Source organism: Oryx dammah, unplaced genomic scaffold (genome assembly GCF_014754425.2).
Source record: "Oryx dammah isolate SB20612 unplaced genomic scaffold, SCBI_Odam_1.1 HiC_scaffold_13, whole genome shotgun sequence".
Classification (NCBI taxonomy): Eukaryota; Metazoa; Chordata; class Mammalia; order Artiodactyla; family Bovidae; genus Oryx; species Oryx dammah.
In genome coordinates this window covers 62,125,685-62,143,099 of record NW_024070197.1, presented here as the reverse complement: position 1 = coordinate 62,143,099, position 17,415 = coordinate 62,125,685, and the positions used below count along the sequence as shown (strand labels likewise).

Sequence of the window (17,415 nt, the reverse complement as noted above, 5' to 3'; positions counted from 1 at the left end):
TGTATTTGGTTTTTGAAAGTTGGGCCTGTTTTAAATCCTCTCTTGCTGAGCTACCCCAGGGTATTTCTCGAGGGCGGGTTCCGTCAGCATCGGGCAGGCCTCTGTCCGGGAAGCGCCTGTTCGCCCCTGGCTTAGCGGTGTTGTTCCAGGAAACGGCCACAGGGCGGCATCACTTCCGCCAGCCGCGGTCTGCGCGGTGGGCACCCAGAACCCGAGCCGGCGTGGCGTTCCTGGGTCGTCAGGGAACGTGCAGACCGCCTGAGGAATCTCCGGAGGGCCTCTGCGGAGGGCCTGAGTGCCCTTCCTCCGCGCCCCTTTCCTCTCACAACCACCCTCCCACCCCCTCTCCCGGGTCTGAGACGGCCAGAGCCATCTGAGACCCAGAAAAGTCCTGTTCTGGGCTGTTCCCTACATAGGTGGAGAGACTGTAAGAAGTTGAACTTGGGGACCCCCCTACCAGGAGAAATGGAGACAGGGGGACCTTTCCAAGTGCTCCCAGCCCATAGTGTCCAGTCTTTTGGGGGTGCAGTAGCCCAGGTGGAGGTGCCCGTGTGCCTGACTGTTTGGTCAGCTGTGGTCTGCTCCAGAGGGGACCAGGCGCTGTAGATGCAGCGAGGGCTTCATGTCCCGGCAGTCCTCTCTAGCGCCCCAGCCTAGTAGTGTCCAGCCCTTAGATCCTAGCCTGCCGGGTCCCCAGGAGTATGACCACCCAGGTCACCGAGGCCTGGGTGGACGAGAGTGGTCTTTTTTTTTTCATTTTCTCCTTCCCATGTATTTTTTTTTTCATGGAAATATAATAGTTTTACATTGTTTTTAGTTTTAGGTAGAAGAAATTTATTTAGTTAATATGGAGTTCTAATCAAGTTGGTCTTGAACTTATCAGAATCTTTAAAGTCATATATTCTGTATTGTAAGAATATTTATTAAGTTAAAGAGAAGTATGCTGAAGACTCCATGTTGTCCGGACTCCTACGCCATCACTCTTGTTTCCTTGCTGCAGTCTGGTCCGTGTTTGGTCCCTTTCCTGGTCTGTCCTTCTGCTCAGGGAGCTGGGAGGATGCACCAACAATGCCCCCCAGCCCACTGGATGTGCTGGCTGTTTCCTGTGCTCGGTACCACAGACTATTGACCGTTAATGTCCTTCTACAGCTAAGGCTGTCCTTGGGCACCGGGATCATGGTGAACTGCCTTTCCTCAGATAAAACTGGAATGTTACCTCATCTTCACGGGTCCTTTTGCAGGGGTTCCCACCTCTGTCCTTCCTCTGGTTCCACCTCCTGCTCACAGGGTCCTAACAGGTCATTTTCCCGGGACTGGAATGCATTCAGGGATGACAGGAACGAGGAGGACATGGTGAGCCTCAAGTTGGTGGTGGTTTGTCGGGTGTGTTCACTCTGATTTCCATGTCACAAGCCAGACTTTCTCTATGGCTCACTTCTCTTGAGACCACAAAGTGGGCTGAAGGAAGTTCTGCAGCCTTCCGGCCATTTTCCCTAGCAGCACCTCTTATACTGGTGCTCATGGGCACTTCTGTGTACTAGGTCTGCCCTGCCTTCAATGACAGGTGCCCTCACAAAAATACTGTTGGTAATTGAAAATGACTTCAAATAGAGAAAGACTTAAGAAACCAGTTTCAAGAGTTAAATTTTACTCACATTGTTTAAGAACCAAGAACATGAAAAGATTTGTAACATCACTAATTTTGCAGTAAATGCCAGTCAGCAATACAATGAGCTGCTCCTCTGGCACCATTCAGAATGGTCCTCCTCACAAAAACTACAAAGAAAAAATACAGGAGTGGGAGAGGATAAAGGGGAACCGTCTCTAGGCTTCTGGTGGCCATGTCAGTGTTAACAGCCACTAGGGAGATCAGTGTGGAGCTTCCTTTAAAATCTTAGAAGAGGTACTTCTCTGGTGGTCCGATGCTTCAGGCTTAGCTTTCCAATGCAGAGGGTGGGGCTTCGATCTCTTGTCAGGAAGCTGGGATCCCAGGTGCCTGGTAGCAGTAACAACCAAAACATTACACAGAAGACAGTTGTAACAAATTCAGTAAAGGCTTTAATGATGGTCCACATTAAAAAAAAAAAAAGTCTTAAAAAAGTTATAAGAATAGAGCTGCCAGATGACGCGGCAGCCCCATCCCCAGACCTGTATCTAGGAGAAGCACAGCCGGAAGAGACACAGGCACCCTGGTTCTCTGTGGCACTGTTGTTAGAAAGCATGTATTTATCTGGCTGCCTCAGACCTTAGTTATGGCACAAGGCACCCTCAGTCTGCACTGCAGCATGTGGGATCTAGCTCCTTGGCCGGGGATCAAATTGGGACCCCCTGCGTCAGGAGCTCATTCATAGGCTGAGCCCCTGGACCACCAGGAAGCCCACTGTAACACTATTGACAGTTGCCAAGAGTGGAAGCACCAGAGTGTCCACCAATAGATGAATGGATAAAGATAAAGCCAACGGAACACTACTGGCTCATGAACAAATCATGCCTTGCAGCAACATGGGAGGACCTAGAGATGATGCTGTTGAGTGATGTAAGCCACACAGAGGGGCAAACGTAAGATACCATTCATAGGCTGGATGTAAAAGTTGAGAGCAATGAACTAATTTACCAACAAGAAAGAGTCACAGCTATAGAAAACAAACTTACTGTTACCAGAGGGGAAAGAGGACAGACGGACAAGCTAGGAGGTTGGAACATACATACATTCTTGCATATGGAGAAGAGTTAATCGACAGGGCTGCTGTACAGCGCTGTACTCACACTGTACTTACCGAGATGGAAGAATCTAAAACTGAACATGTAGACACCTGTCAGTAAGAGAGTCAGGTTGGTGTACACAGAACAAACAGCACTGTTAAGCAAATATTCTCCAGTTTAAAATACGGATATTAATTCAGAAAGAAAAACAGAAATGCCTGCTGTATTCCCTTGGGCCCCACTCACCCAGGCTGGTGGCACATCCCTGGTGCCTGAGCAGAGTTGGGTCCCAAGGCTGGACTGTCATGAAACACAGGGTGTTGGGGAGGATGTACCAAGAAACGTGTCCCCTTTGACCCGTAGTGCCTGGGCCCCTCTGCGTGGAGCCACAGTCTTCCAAGTCCAGGGGCAGCCAGGACACGACTTGGGCAGCCGCAGGACGGTGGACCTTCTGGCCTGGAAGAGACCTGAAAAGCCACCTCGTCCCCACCTCTCCTTGTGGTGGATGACCGTCTCCAGCCTGCCCCGTTAGAGCTGCCCCCTTCCGATGACAGTACCATTCACAGGAGGTTTTCAGGGCTAGGGGTCTGTCCAGAAGATGAAGGGTAAGAGGGATGAGACTCAGGCGCTTGGGTGTTTGGTCAGGCGTATCCCGCTCTGATTTACAACCCAGGAACAGGACCTTCCCTCCCTCAGGCTCATATTCCCTGAGTAACCAGAATGGGGCAAGAAGAAATCCTGCCACCTTCTGGCCATTTCTTATAAAAACAGCTTTAAAGTCAGTGCTTAGGGGCACTTCATAATCACTAGACCTTTGGGGCTCTAAATGATAAGGGCCCTCAAAAAATGTCTTGGGTAGATAATCACAAATGACTTCAAATAGGGTAGGCTTTCAGGAACCCAAGTTCAAGAGGTAAGTTTTACTCATGAAAGCTCCTCAGCATTGCTAATTATTGGGGAAATACTAATCAACACTCCAATGAGGTGTCCCCTCGCAGCAGTCAGAGTGGCCGTCATCACAGTCTACAAATGAGAAATGCTGGAAAGGCCATGGAGAAAGGGATCCCTCCTAAGCCATTGTTGGGAATGTAAACTTGGTAATGGTCACCAGGGAGATCAGCATGGAGGTTCCTTTAAAATCTAAAAACAGACCTGCCAGATGATTGGGCAGTTCCACTCATGGGTGCCTATCCAGGGAAAACCACACTTTGAAAGGGCACCTGCTCTCAAGGTTCACTGCAGCACTGTTCACAGCAAAATGCCCATTGACAGATGAATGGATAAAGGAGATGTGGTAGAAATATTCGGCAGCCGTAAAATAAAATAATGCCATTTTCAACAACCCAGATGGACCTGGAGATAATAGTGAAGTAAGTCAAACATGTAAAGGCAAATATGATCCCATTTACAGGTGGAATCTGAGTGAAAGTAGCTCAGTCATGTCCAGCTGTTTGTGACCCCATGGACTATACAGGCCATGGAGTTCTCCAGGCCAGAACACTGGAGTGGGTAGCCTTTCCCTTCTCCAGGGGATCTTCCCAACCCAGGGATCAAACCCAGGCCTCCCACATTGCAGGCGGATTCTTTACCAGCTGAGCCACCAGGGAAGCCCAACAATACTGGAGTGGGTGGCCTATCCCTTCTCCAGCGGATCTTCCCGACCCAGGAATCGAACCAGGGTCTCCTGCCTTGCAGGTGGATTCTTTTCCAGCTGAGCTATCAGGGAAGCCCAAAGTGAAAGTGAAAGTCGCTTAGTCGTCTCTGACTCTTTGCAACCCCATGGACTGTATAGCCCATGGAATTCTCCAGGCCAGAACACTGGAGTGGGTAGCCTTTCTCTTCTTCAGGGGATCTTCCCAACCCAGGGATCGAACCCAGGTCTCCCACATTGCGGGCGGATTCTTTACCAGCTGAGCCACAAGGGAAGCCCAGCAATACTGGAGGGAGTGGCCTATCCCTTCTCCAGGGGGTCTCCCTGGCCCAGGAATTGAACTGGGGTTTCCTGCATTGAAGGCGGATTCTTTACCAACTGAGCCATCAGGGAAGCCCAGTAGAAACTAAAAATTGCAACAAATGAAATAATTTAAAAAACTATCTCAGATGCAGAAAGCAAACTTTCAAGGGTTGAGGAGAGGGATAAATTAGGAGGTTGGAATTATCATATACACCCTAGAAAAGAGACAATCAGTACCTACTGTACAGCACAGGAATATGTAGATATCCATGTATATTAGTGAATTGAGTTGCTAAATACTTAAGCACATTGTAAAGTAAAATAAAGTAAAAATAAAAACTAAAAAAATATACAAAAAAATAAGCACAACATAAAAAAAATTTTTTTTGGTGTGGACCATTTTTTAAATCTATTGAATTTGTTACAGTCTTGCTTTTTTTATGTTTTGGTGGGGTTTTTTGGCAGCAAGGCGTGTGGGGTCTTAGCTCCCCAGTCAGGGGTTGAATGGCACCCCTGAATGGACGCTGAAATCTTAAACACGGGACCGCCTGGGAAGTCTTAGTGAACATGACATCCTACATCAACAACTCGTCGGTTTAAAACCAAAATTAAACTCAGAAACAGAGACGTGCCTGCTGCATTCCTTTAGACCCCACTGATGCCGACTGGTGTCATCCCTGGAGCCATAGTAGGCTGGGCCCAGGCGGGACTGTCCTGTGACTGAGCGCCATGCCCCCCCGCCCCGACTTGTAGTACCAAGACCTACCCCCAAACCTGCAGCTTCACATGCCAGGAGCCTCGTGTTTGTCCCAGCACCGAACGTAGCTTGGGCATATATTCTGTGATTACCGATCGTTCAAGTGATACAGGAGTGAGACCCTTCTCCTGAGGTCAGGGGTGTGCAGACAGGAGGGAGAAGCTCAGATGAAAAGGATGGGGAACTCTGGAGAGGGAGGGGGGTGCTGCTGCTGCTGCAGCAAGTCGATTCAGTCGTGTCCAACTCTGTGCGACCCCATAGACGGCAGCCCACCAGGCCCCCCCGTCCCTGGGATTCTCCAGGCAAGAACACTGGAGTGGGTTGCCATTTCCTTCTCCGATGCATGAAAGTGAAAGTGAAGTCACCGAGTCGTGTCCGACCCTCAGTGACCCCATGGACTGCAGCCTACCGGGCCTCTCTGCCCATGGGATTTTCCAGGCAGGAGTACTGGAGTGGAGGCCACTGCCTTCTCCAGGGAGGGCACTAGCCCACCCTTAAAATACCACGCGATCTTCCTCATGCCCTGTCACAACCACCCGCTCCATGTTCCAGGTTCTTTCACAGCTGTCAGCCCAGTGGTCAATCAAGCAGCGTGTTTCTGAGCCCTGCCTCTGGTGAAAGAACACGCAGTCGGAGCACAGCCAGCCCCCCGAGGTGTCCAGGCTCTGCCTCTTGATCAGGCTGTAGCTGCCCAGTGGGGTCCTGCTGCGGGTTTCTGTCCCCTCTGTGAAGCAGCCAGTTGGGGCCAGAGAGTCGGAAGCCCCCGACTGGGCGGCAGGCCTCCAGTGGGCGTGGCTCTGAAGGCGCGCGGCCTCCTCCCTGCCCTCGGCCCACGCAGCAGTTTGGGGACCTCCGGCCATTTCCTCCCTCTGGCTGTCTGCAGTGAAGTTAACTACAAAAGATGAGGGTCTCATGGAGAAAGAAGATCTTTGAGTCAGTGTACCTCAACTCTGAGAAATTTATATCAAAAATGAACCCGAAATACTGTTTGTCTCCTTTTGTTTCTAAAGAGAAACAGCTCTAGTTTTCTAACTCATATATTTTCTTTGAGTACCTAACTTGTACTCATGTAGTTTGTGCTAACAGAAATACAGAGAGAAGCTTCTGGTCTAAAAAATCATAACATCTAATGGGGAGAGTAAGAGAAATAAGTTTTGTTTTTTTTTAAGAGAGCGGAGTGAAATACATACGACATGAGAAGTATAACCAAAGTGCTCCAGGGTTTAAGAGGAGGGACTCAAATTATGGAAGGTCCCATCTAAGCAGTCTGTGACCTGACCTAAGTGAGAATCTGCATAGAGAGTGGAGTCAGGGGAAGGAGGGATGGAAGAGGAATTTGAAATGTGTTGAATGCTGGGCTAGTCACTAAGATATAATGGACAGTGTTTCTAATCCAGCCAATCCTATAGTTAGAGCTATACTTCAGAAAAATCATACTAGCTTATAATGTGTAGTAGATGAGAATAAGAGGAGACAGGAAATAAAGAGTTAGGACACGTTGGTAGCAGCTGAGATGCAGTGAAAGGAAGCGAAGGTTAGACTCGTAGGGTCTGCAGCTTGCCTCTAAGGGTGAAGACTGAGCTTGGTCCTCAGGACTCAGTTTATTCCTTGGGAAATTCCCAGTGTTCCTGTTTTTGTAACGGATTTCAGAAGTGATCTGAAAATGGGAATAAATACTTACTGCTGGGAAAATCTTGACTCTATGATTGCTGACCTTAGTGATCCTAGGCATAGATGACCTACCACCAGCATTCTCTGCTCCCAGGCCACATGGCTAAAGATTCCTGTAAGATGTCATAAAACAATACTTCTGGGTTACCTGAAAATTCGTGCAATATGACTAGGTCATTTGTGGTGTTCAGATCTTTATCTCATATTTTTTTTCTTCCTCTAAGTTTTCCTGGGTTTCCCAGGTGGCACTAGTGGTAAAGAATCTGCCTGTCAATGCAGGAGACACAAGAGACGCAGGTTCGATCCCTAGGTCGGGAAGATCCCCTGGAAGAGAAAATGGCAACCCACTCTTATTCTTGCCTGGAAAACCCCATGGACAGAGGAGCCTGGCGGGCTACAGTCTGTGGGGCTGCAGAGTTGGATATGACTGAGCATACACCCATAACTTCCTGAGTCTAAGAACTTTTAAGATCTGTTCTCTTAGCAACTTTCAAGCATGCAATTCAATATTATTACCCACAGTTACCATGCTGTACATTACCTGACTTACTTTATAAGGGGAAATTTGTACCTTTTGGCCCCTTTTACCTAATTTTCCTACCTCCACCATCCAGCCTCTGACAGCCAGTCTATTCTCTGTATCTACATGTTTGTGGGGTTTTTTTGTTTTTTAGATTCTATATATAATTGAGATATATATCTCATAATTATATATCTAATGTAATTGAGATATATAATTTAATTGAGATAACGAGATAATTTAACTGAGATGTAATTTAAGTATAAACATAATTGAGATATATAATTATATATATAATGTAATTGAGATATACAATGTAATTGAGATTAATTGAGATAACTTAATTGAGATATAAGTTAATTATAAACATATAATTGGGATATGTAATTTATCTGACTTATTTCATGTAGCGTAAGGTCCATGTTGTCACACATTCCATTCTTCTTTATGACTGAATGATATTCCATCAGTGGATACTCAGTTTGTTTGCATATTTGGTTTTTGTAAATTATACTGAAATACACACAGTGATGAGTCATCCCTCAGTATCTTCGATAGACTTTATGTAAGTCCCTTATATAAAAAGTGTGGTATTTGCATGTAATCCACATACATCCTCCCATGTACTTTAAATCATCTCTAGATAATTTAAAGTGCCTTGTACAACATAAAGGACATGTAAATAGTTTTGTCTTTATATATATAAATAGGCACCACACCTATAAGAATGGTTATTTCACTGTGATTTTGATTTGCATTTCCCTGACGACTAGTGATTCTGAACACCTCATGTACCTGTTGGCCATTTGTATGTAGTCAGAAAAATGTCTATTTCCTCTGCCTGTTTTTTAATCAGATTGGTATTTTTTTCTGCTACATTAACCCCTCATCAGGTACATGACTTGCAAATATGTTCTCTCATTTGGTAGACTGCAAGAAAATATTTGCAAAAATAAGGTTTTCATTTTGTTGATGGTTTCCTCTGCTGTGCAGAAGCCTTTTAGTTTGTAGTCTCACTTGTTAGTTTTTATTTGTCTGCCTTTCTTATGGTTTGAATATGGTAGAGAAATCTTTACCTATGCCTGATAGTTTATCTTATAATTGGAATTTCATATTATACCTTTAAATATTCAAAGCTTTAACTCTTTATATTGTCTAGTTTGAGACCACGAAAATAATACCTATATAAGCATCATCACTAACTGGTAACATTAAATACTGCATATTAATATTTAATCTTAATATCTGCCAAGTATGACAATGCTGGAATTTATGGGAATCTGAATAAATGCTTTAACTTTTATAAAGATATTTTTGGAGGCATGACAAAACAATGAAATTTTACAGTTTGTGTCATAAGTAAATTTTAAAGATGGTTCTTTTACAACATAGAGTATGTTTTTATGTGTCCTTCCTGCATCACCAAATGCTAATCATATCAGAATAAATAGCAATATGCTATTTCAGGGATCAGTTTCATTCACCGATGTGACTGTGGACTTCACCCAGGAGGAATGGGAGCAACTGGACCCCTCTCAGAGGATCCTCTACATGGACGTGATGCTGGAGAATTACAGCAACTTACTATCAGTGGGTAAGGACAGCTTTCGGGTGTAATTCAGCATCTGCCCAGTCACGTTTAGGTCCTTTCTCAGTTACCCAAAATTACAAGCTTCTTGGTTTTGGTCTCAAGCTTCATGTATTAAAGCTGAGATAGTGCAGACTCTGAAGTTCTGCCTTCTTTATTTTCAGGCTTTCTCAAGTCCAAGCAGTTAGGAGCAATGTCCCATTATCAAAGTCTCTAATATTATCAAACCAGATTTTAGAGTTGGATCAGTAAGAATGGTTGTGGGTATCAGAGTTAGAATTTCCAGTTCAGAACTTCCTAGGGAGGGACTTCTCTGGTGGTCCAGTGGCCAAGACTCCACAGTCCGAATGCAAGGGGCCTGGGTTCAGTCCCTGGTCAGGGAACTAGATCCACCATGCCACCACTCATACCTATCGTAAGCCAAATTCTTTGGTTTTTTTCCCCCAAAAAAGAACATACTAGTATACAGAGTAAAGTAAGTCAGAAAGAAAAACACCAATACAGTATATTAACACATATATATGGAATTTAGAAAGATGGTAACAATGACCCTATATGCGAGACAGCAAAAGAGACACCGATATAAAGAACAGACTTTTGGATTCTGTGGGAGAAGGCGAGGGTGGGATGATTTGACAGAATAGTATTGAAACATATATATGAAACAGATTGCCAGTCCAGGTTGTATGCATGAGACAGAATGCTCAGGGCTGGTGCACTGGGATGACCCAGAGGGATGGGATGGGGAGCGAGGTGGGAGGGGGGTTGAGGATGGGGAACACAGGTACACCCATGGCCGATTCATGTGAAGGTACGGCAAAAACCACCACGATACTGTAAAGTAATTAGCCTCCAATTAAATAATTTAATTTTAAAAAACGAAAAAAGAAAATGATGAAGATAAAACCACCAGTTCGCTTTTTTTCTTCTTAAATACTTGCTAGTTTAGTTTTAGATAAAACAGTATTTGATCAATTAATGTTTAAAATATTATTCTACTATGAGAACTTTCTGTGAGTATGGTTTCAGTGTGTCTGCCCTCTATGCCCTCTTGCAACACCTACCATCTTACTTGGGTTTCTCTTACCTTGGGCGTGGGGTATCTCTCCACGGCTGCTCCAGCAAAGCGCAGCCGCTGCTCCTTACCTTGGAGGAGGGGTATCCTTACCGCCGTCGTTCCCTGACCTTCAATGTGGGATAGCTCCTCTAGGCCCTCCTGTGCCTGCGTAGCCAGGGTTGCTCCTCCCGGCCACCGGCCCTGGCCTCGGGCGTGGGTGGCTCCTCCCAGCTGCCGCCCCTGGCCTTGGGCTTGGGGTGGCTCCTCAAGGTCACCACCCCTGGCTTCCTGCGCGAGGTGGCTTCTCCCGCCGCCCCTGACCTCGGACGCAGGATGTCTCCTCCCTGCCACCACTGACCTCGGACGCAGGGTAGCTCCTCTCGGCTGCCACCCCGGACCTCGGACACAGGGTAGCTCCTCTCAGCCATTTCTGCGCCGTCGCAGCCTGGCACTCCAGGCTGCTGCCCCTGACCTCGGACCTGGGGTAGCTCCTCTTGGCCAGGCTTAGTGCACCGGCTCGCCGCCGCCACCGCAGCCTGCGCTTAGTGCGCCGGCTCGCTGCCGCCGCCGACTATGCCAAAGCCTTTGACTGTGTGGATCACAATAAACTGTGGAAAATTCTGAAAGAGATGGGAATACTAGACCACCTGACCTGCCTCTTGAGAAATCTGTATGCAGGTCAGGAAGCAACAGTTAGAACTGGACATGGAACAACAGACTGGTTCCAAATAGGAAAAGGAGTACGTCAAGTCTATATTGTCACCCTGCTTATTTAACTTATATGCAGAGTACATCATGAGAAACACTGGACTGGAAGAAACACAAGTTGGAATGAAGATTGCCGGGAGAAATATCAATAACCTCAGATATGCAGATGTCACCACCCTTATGGCAGAAAGGTGAAGAGGAGCTAAAAATCCTCTTGATGAAAGTGAAAGAGGAGAGCAAAAAAGTTGGCTTAAACCTCAACATTCAGAAAACGAAGATCATGGCATCTGCTCCCATCACTTCATGGCAAATAGATGGGGAAACAGTAGAAACAGTGTCAGACTTTATTTTGGGGGGCTCCAAAATCACTGCAGATGGTGATTGCAACCATGAAATTAAAAGACGCTTATTCCTTGGAAGAAAAGTTATGACCAACCTAGATAGTATATTCAAAAGCAGAGACTTTACTTTGCCGACCAGGGTCCGTCTAGTCAAGGCTATGGTTTTTCCTGTGGTCATGTATGGATGTGAGAGTTGGACTGTGAAGAATGCTGAGCACCAAAGAATTGATGCTTTTGAACTGTGGTGTTGGAGAAGACTCTTAAGAGTCCCTTAGACTGCAAGGAGATCCAACCAGTCCATTCTGAAGGAGATCAACCCTGGGATTTCTTTGGAAGGAATGATGCTAAAGCTGAAACTCCAATACTTTGGCCACCTCATGTGAAGAGTTGACTCATTAGAAAGGACTCTGATGCTGGGAGGGATTGGGGGCAGGAGGAGAAGGGGATGACAGAGGATGAGATGGCTGGATGGCATCACTGACTCGATGGATGTGAGTCTGGGTGAACTCCGGGAGATGGTGATGGACAGGGAGGCCTGGCATGCTGCGATTCACTGGGTTGCAAAGAGTCGGACACGACTGAGCGACTGAACTGAACTATGAGAACTTTGAGATGGTATTGTCACGGAAATAGGTGGCAACCTGCCTCTTGAGAAATCTGTATGCAGGTCAGGAAGCAACAGTTGGAACTGGACATGGAACAACAGACTGGTTCCAAATAGGAAAAGGAGTACGTCAAGGCTGTATATTGTCACCCTGCTTATTTAACTTATATGCAGAGTACATCATGAGAAACGCTGGGCTGGAAGAAACACAAGCTGGAATCAAGATTGCCAGGAGAAATATCAAAAACCTCAGATATGCAGATGACACCACCCTTAGGCAGAAAGTGAAGAGGAGCTAAAAAGCCTCTTGATGAAGGTGAAAGAGGAGAGCAAAAAAGTTGGCTTAAACCTCAACATTCAGAAAACGAAGATCATGGCATCTGGTCCCATCACTTCATGGCAAATAGATGGGGAAACAGTAGAAACAGTGTCAGACTTTATTTTGGGGGGCTCCAAAATCACTGCAGATGGTGATTGCAACCATGAAATTAAAAGACGCTTACTCCTTGGAAGAAAAGTTATGACCAACCTAGATAGTATATTCAAAAGCAGAGACTTTACTTTGCTGACTAAGGTCCATCTAGTCAAGGCTATGGTTTTTCCTGTGGTCATGTATGGATGTGAGAATTGGACTGTGAAGAAGGCTGAGCACCGAAAAATTGATGCTTTTGAACTGTGGTGTTGGAGAAGACTCTTGAGAGTCCCTTGGGCTGCAAGGAGATCCAGCCAGTCCATTCTGAAGGAGATCAGCCCTTGTATTTCTTTGGAAGGAATGATGCTAAAGCTGGAACTCCAGTACTTTGGCCGCCTCATGTGAAGAGTTGACTCATTGGAAAAGACTCTGATGCTGGGAGGGATTGGGGGCAGGAGGAGAAGGGGACGACCGAGGATGAGATGGCTGGATGGCATCACAGACTCGATGGACATGAGTCTGAGTGAACTCCGGGAGCTGGTGATGAACAGGGAGGCCTGGCGTGCTGAGATTCATGGGGTTGCAAAGAGTCGGACACGACTGAGTGACTGAACTCAACTGAACTGAATCCAGAATTATTTTTCCCTTTCCTACAAAAAATAAAACATCTAGGCATAGGTCTTGAGTGAACTGTAAGTATTGATATTTGTTTTTGAAAGATTTTCATACTTTTTTCAAGACTTAACCAGAAACGCTGCTTCTGTTATTATCAAATGGCCTTAATAAAATATGCCAAGTCCAAAAAAAAAAAACCATACTAGGAAAAATGTGGAAGGTGGGAAGGAGAATCTGATAGAAGCCATTGGAAGTAATATCCTAGAGATTATGAATGGGTTGGTACCTTTGAAGTATTGTTTAGGAATCTGTTTTTCAAATCCCTAACCCTTTAGAGAAAGCTGAGGACAGATGACTTGTGCACCTCATATCTTGAGTCATACCTCCAAACATCAGTTTCTTCCTGCTTAGCTTTTTTCCTGTTTAATTTTTATATCTATTTGCCTCTCACAATCAAGCCTTGATTCTTTCCTGGCATGTTATAAACCTTTGTTTCATGATTAGTTTCTCTTTGATTAGTATTGTCATCTAGCCAGAATGGTGACTTCTATATTTTAGGTCATGGGAATTGGTATATAACCTCAAGGAAAATACCCATTTTTCAGTACGAGTGCCACAAATGGCAACAGGATCCCAATGATCAGGAATAACCAATAATCCAGAGATGCAAGTGAAGGTTCGTACAGCATAGGCGGAGTTCAGGTAAATTTGATCCTTGAGATTCCTTGGAATAAAAACTGCGACTTAGACTGCTTTGAGAAAGAAATGAAACACATTAAAGAAGAAAAATAAGATATAATGATAGAAACATTTTCTCCAACAACTTCGATTGAAAAAAATAGTGTGCCCAGCAGTAGCAGTGAGTGATTCTGCCAGAAGGATCTTGGATTCCTTTTATATTTCCTACAGAATATATGAGTGTCTGGATTTTGCCTTCCACTTGCAAAAGTCTGACTTTGGAGCTTTGGAACGCCGCATAGGGTTCTGTCTGCAAACCTGTGAGAAATGTTGCCTTTAGGAAGTTACTGGTAAACCTGCTAGAGGAACAGAGGAGAGGAAAGGGGAAAGACCCTTGAGTGTGTGGATGTGGTGGGCATCTGACCACCGGAGTCTCAGCGTTGGCTGCTCAACTTAGATCTGCCTGGGCCTGGGGTTTTTTCCCTTAACATCTACTTATCTTGTTCTGTGTCAGTCACATTTGTCTTTGGAATTGCCAGCCTTCCCACATCAGTTGTTTTTATTTCACTTTACCCACTTCTAAGGCTGTTTTGTAATCTGGGGTGTTGTCTGTGTCCATTTTGCCACAGGCTTTGTCTTTTTCTTTCATTGTTTAAGAGCTAGGAAAACTCAGAACTGGGGACTTTTTTATACTGAAAGACTGGGTCCCAAACTGAAGAAAGAGACAGCCCTGCAGTGGGACATTTGTGGAGCTTCACATTCTGTAACATTATGGTGAAAGGCTGACAGTGTTTCCTGTGCTCTTTCCTAGAGGTTTGGAAGGCTGATGACCAGATGGAGACGGACCACAGAAACCCAGATGAGCAGGCGAGGCCGTTTGTAATCTTTAAGGACCAAACCCCAACCGAAGAAAGAGATAATAATCTCTTTGGAAAAACATTTAACCTTAGCACAGACTTTGTTTCTTTAAGACAAGTACCCTATAAATATGACTTATATGAAAAAACTTTGAGATACAATTCAGACATACTTACTAGCAATAGAAACTATATAAGAAAGAAAGCAGATGACTGTAATGGATTTGGGAAAGCACTCTTCTATCTGAAACAAGAGAAAACCCATCCTGGAGTGGAATACTCGGAATATAATAAAAGTGGGAAAGCCTTCAGCCATAAAGAAGCCATTTTTAAACACCAGAAAATTAGAAATTTGGTACAACCGTTTATCTGTAATTATTGTGACAAGGCTTTCTCATTTAAATCACTCCTCATTAGTCATAAGAGAATACATACTGGAGAAAAGCCTTATGAATGTAATGTGTGTAAGAAAACCTTCTCCCATAAAGCAAACCTCATTAAACATCAGAGAATTCATACCGGGGAGAAACCCTTTGAATGTCTGGAATGTGGAAAAGCATTCACCCACCAGTCAAACCTCATTGTACACCAGAGAGCACACATGGAGAAGAAGCCCTATGAATGCAGTGAATGTGGCAAGACATTTGCCCAGAAATTTGAACTCACCACACACCAGAGAATTCATACTGGAGAACGACCCTATGAGTGTAATGAATGCGCAAAAACCTTCTTCAAGAAGTCAAATCTCATTATACACCAGAAAATTCACACAGGGGAGAAACGCTATGAGTGCAGTGAATGTGGAAAATCCTTTATCCAGAACTCACAACTCATTATACACATGAGAACTCACACTGGAGAAAAACCCTATGAATGCACTGAGTGTGGCAAAACTTTCAGCCAGAGGTCAACTCTTAGATTACATTTGCGAATCCACACAGGAGAGAAACCGTATGAGTGTGCTGAGTGTGGGAAAGCCTTCAGCAGGAAGTCCCGACTCGGTGTCCATCAGAGAGTTCACACGGGGGATAGACCCTGACACTGCAGCCCACTTGTACCAAGGAGAACCCTTCTCATGGGGAGGAACCCCACACAGGTGCTAAAGGAGCATGGGAACTCATGCAGTCTGTCAACGCAAATGTGTGAAAACGGGGTCCCCTAAGAACAATATTGTACCAACAGTTAGGTATGATGCCCAGGTAAACAGTGTGTGCCAGAATATATCCAACTGTAAATAGACAGACTTACATGTATTACAGTGGGCTTTTAGAAATCCTGAGTGAATTATTCAGTAATGAGGTATTCTGGGCAGCATAAAGGAGCTAACGACAGTACTCTACGGAGTCAGTGGTTATGTGCAAGAATATGCCACACACAAAAAAAACCCCACTGTATTTTAGATCTGCGCATGTAAATTTAACAGACACTGAGAGTTTGACATTCTTGTCCTAATTGGGACATCCAAACACAATTTTCCATACCGAGCATCACGTTTTTCAGTACCTTACAATCCAGGATGCATTCCAGAGAGCATACGTTTTCTCCTCTTGCAGGCACACTGTTACTGAGTTATCTCGTCAGTCAACAGAAGACAGTGTTGTTGAAGTTTTAGCCTTCTGGGTTTGCTGAAGACTTCCCAGAAGTATTCCTGACACATAAGTATGCAAGTGTGAGATAACTGAGAGAGTGAAAAGGAGGCAGTGTGCAGCACAGAACACACGGGCTGTGTAAAGAACAGCCGCACCCAACGTGTGCTTGTGTTTCACTGCGGTATTTACGTACAAATGCATGTCTTACCAAGATACTGTATAAGCCAGGAACCACTTGTATTCTGTGTTTCCTTATTTCTCTTAATATTTTATACATTGTCTTGCAACAAATAGGATGTGTATGTAGTTCGTGTCACATTTCAGAGACTTAGAGAAATAATTTATTTTAAGTAACTGTCAATAAATGTCATTGCTTTTAAGAACTTCCATGTGCATAGTCCACTTTAGAAATAAACTTTTGCAGAATTCTATTTAAAGGAGATAGTTCTACTTCCATGAGTTTCACTGTCATCAACCAAAAGCATTTCCCTTTGGAATGTGACTTAGTGTGAGTTCTTTTAAAGGCTCACAAACACTTTATTAACCTAAAAAATTTCTCAGTTTTGCATAACTCAAAGATACCACTTTAGGCCTCATTTCAAATTCACAAGTTCCTTTCCTTACTCATCACAGATCATGCATTGATACAGCAAATGGCTGCTGTAACGGGCCTTTCTTGTAGTTCTTTTTGGAGATTATTGATGTGCTGTGACTGTATATGAACATGAGTGATTTTCTGAACAAATCTGTCAGAATATCCATAGTCCAGTAAGTCTTGTCTTTCTAAACTGTCATCTACTGGCAAGGAAGTAGCGGAAGAGGGTAACTTAATATACTGCTGTTAGAAATACAAATTGTGACAGCCTCCTTGGGGATAATTATGACTCTGTCTTTTAACATCAAAAACATACATACATTTGCCCCTTGGACAGCACTGGTTTGAAATGTGCAGGTGCATTTATTCATGATTTTTTCCAGTGAGTATGTACTCCAGTCCTCCATTGGTTGAATCTGTGGATGCAGAACCTTGAATACAAAGGACCAACTTAAGTTGTACTTGGGTTTTGAACTACACTGAAGGTCTGTGCCTTTATCCCCTGTGGTGTTCAAGGGCCAACCCAGCAGACTTGCTTCTGGGAATCCATCCCTAAGAAAAAAAGTGCCAGTACCTTAAACTGTATGTTTATCAATGTATATTGTATTTTTCTGTAAGGAAAAAAGAAACAATATGAAGGACCATTGGTAAGGGAATGATTGAATAAACTGTGATAAAGATGTACCACAGCTAGAACGTAATCATGGAAAACAGAAAGCGTGTAGGGGCAAATGCCACCAGGACAGATGGACAGATGGGGTGGGTA

The 17,415-nt window shown here is 44.6% G+C and overlaps 1 protein-coding gene across 3 annotated transcripts in view; it reads left to right on the top strand.

The window, feature by feature from the left end:
- ZFP1 (ZFP1 zinc finger protein) overlaps nt 1–17,092 on the top strand; it is a 29,491-nt gene extending 12,399 nt beyond the window's left edge. For 2 of the 3 annotated variants that reach the window (XM_040253547.1, XM_040253546.1), the window contains 2 exons: nt 9,115–9,199; nt 14,420–17,092. In XM_040253547.1, coding sequence (XP_040109481.1) covers nt 9,115–9,199; nt 14,420–15,504 — 1,170 coding nt within the window. In that variant the 3' untranslated portion in view covers nt 15,505–17,092. Of the gene's footprint in view, nt 1–9,072; nt 9,200–14,419 lie in introns of all 3 variants that reach the window. The other variant, XM_040253545.1, reaches the window with a different exon arrangement.
- The last annotated feature ends 323 nt before the right edge of the window (nt 17,093–17,415 follow it).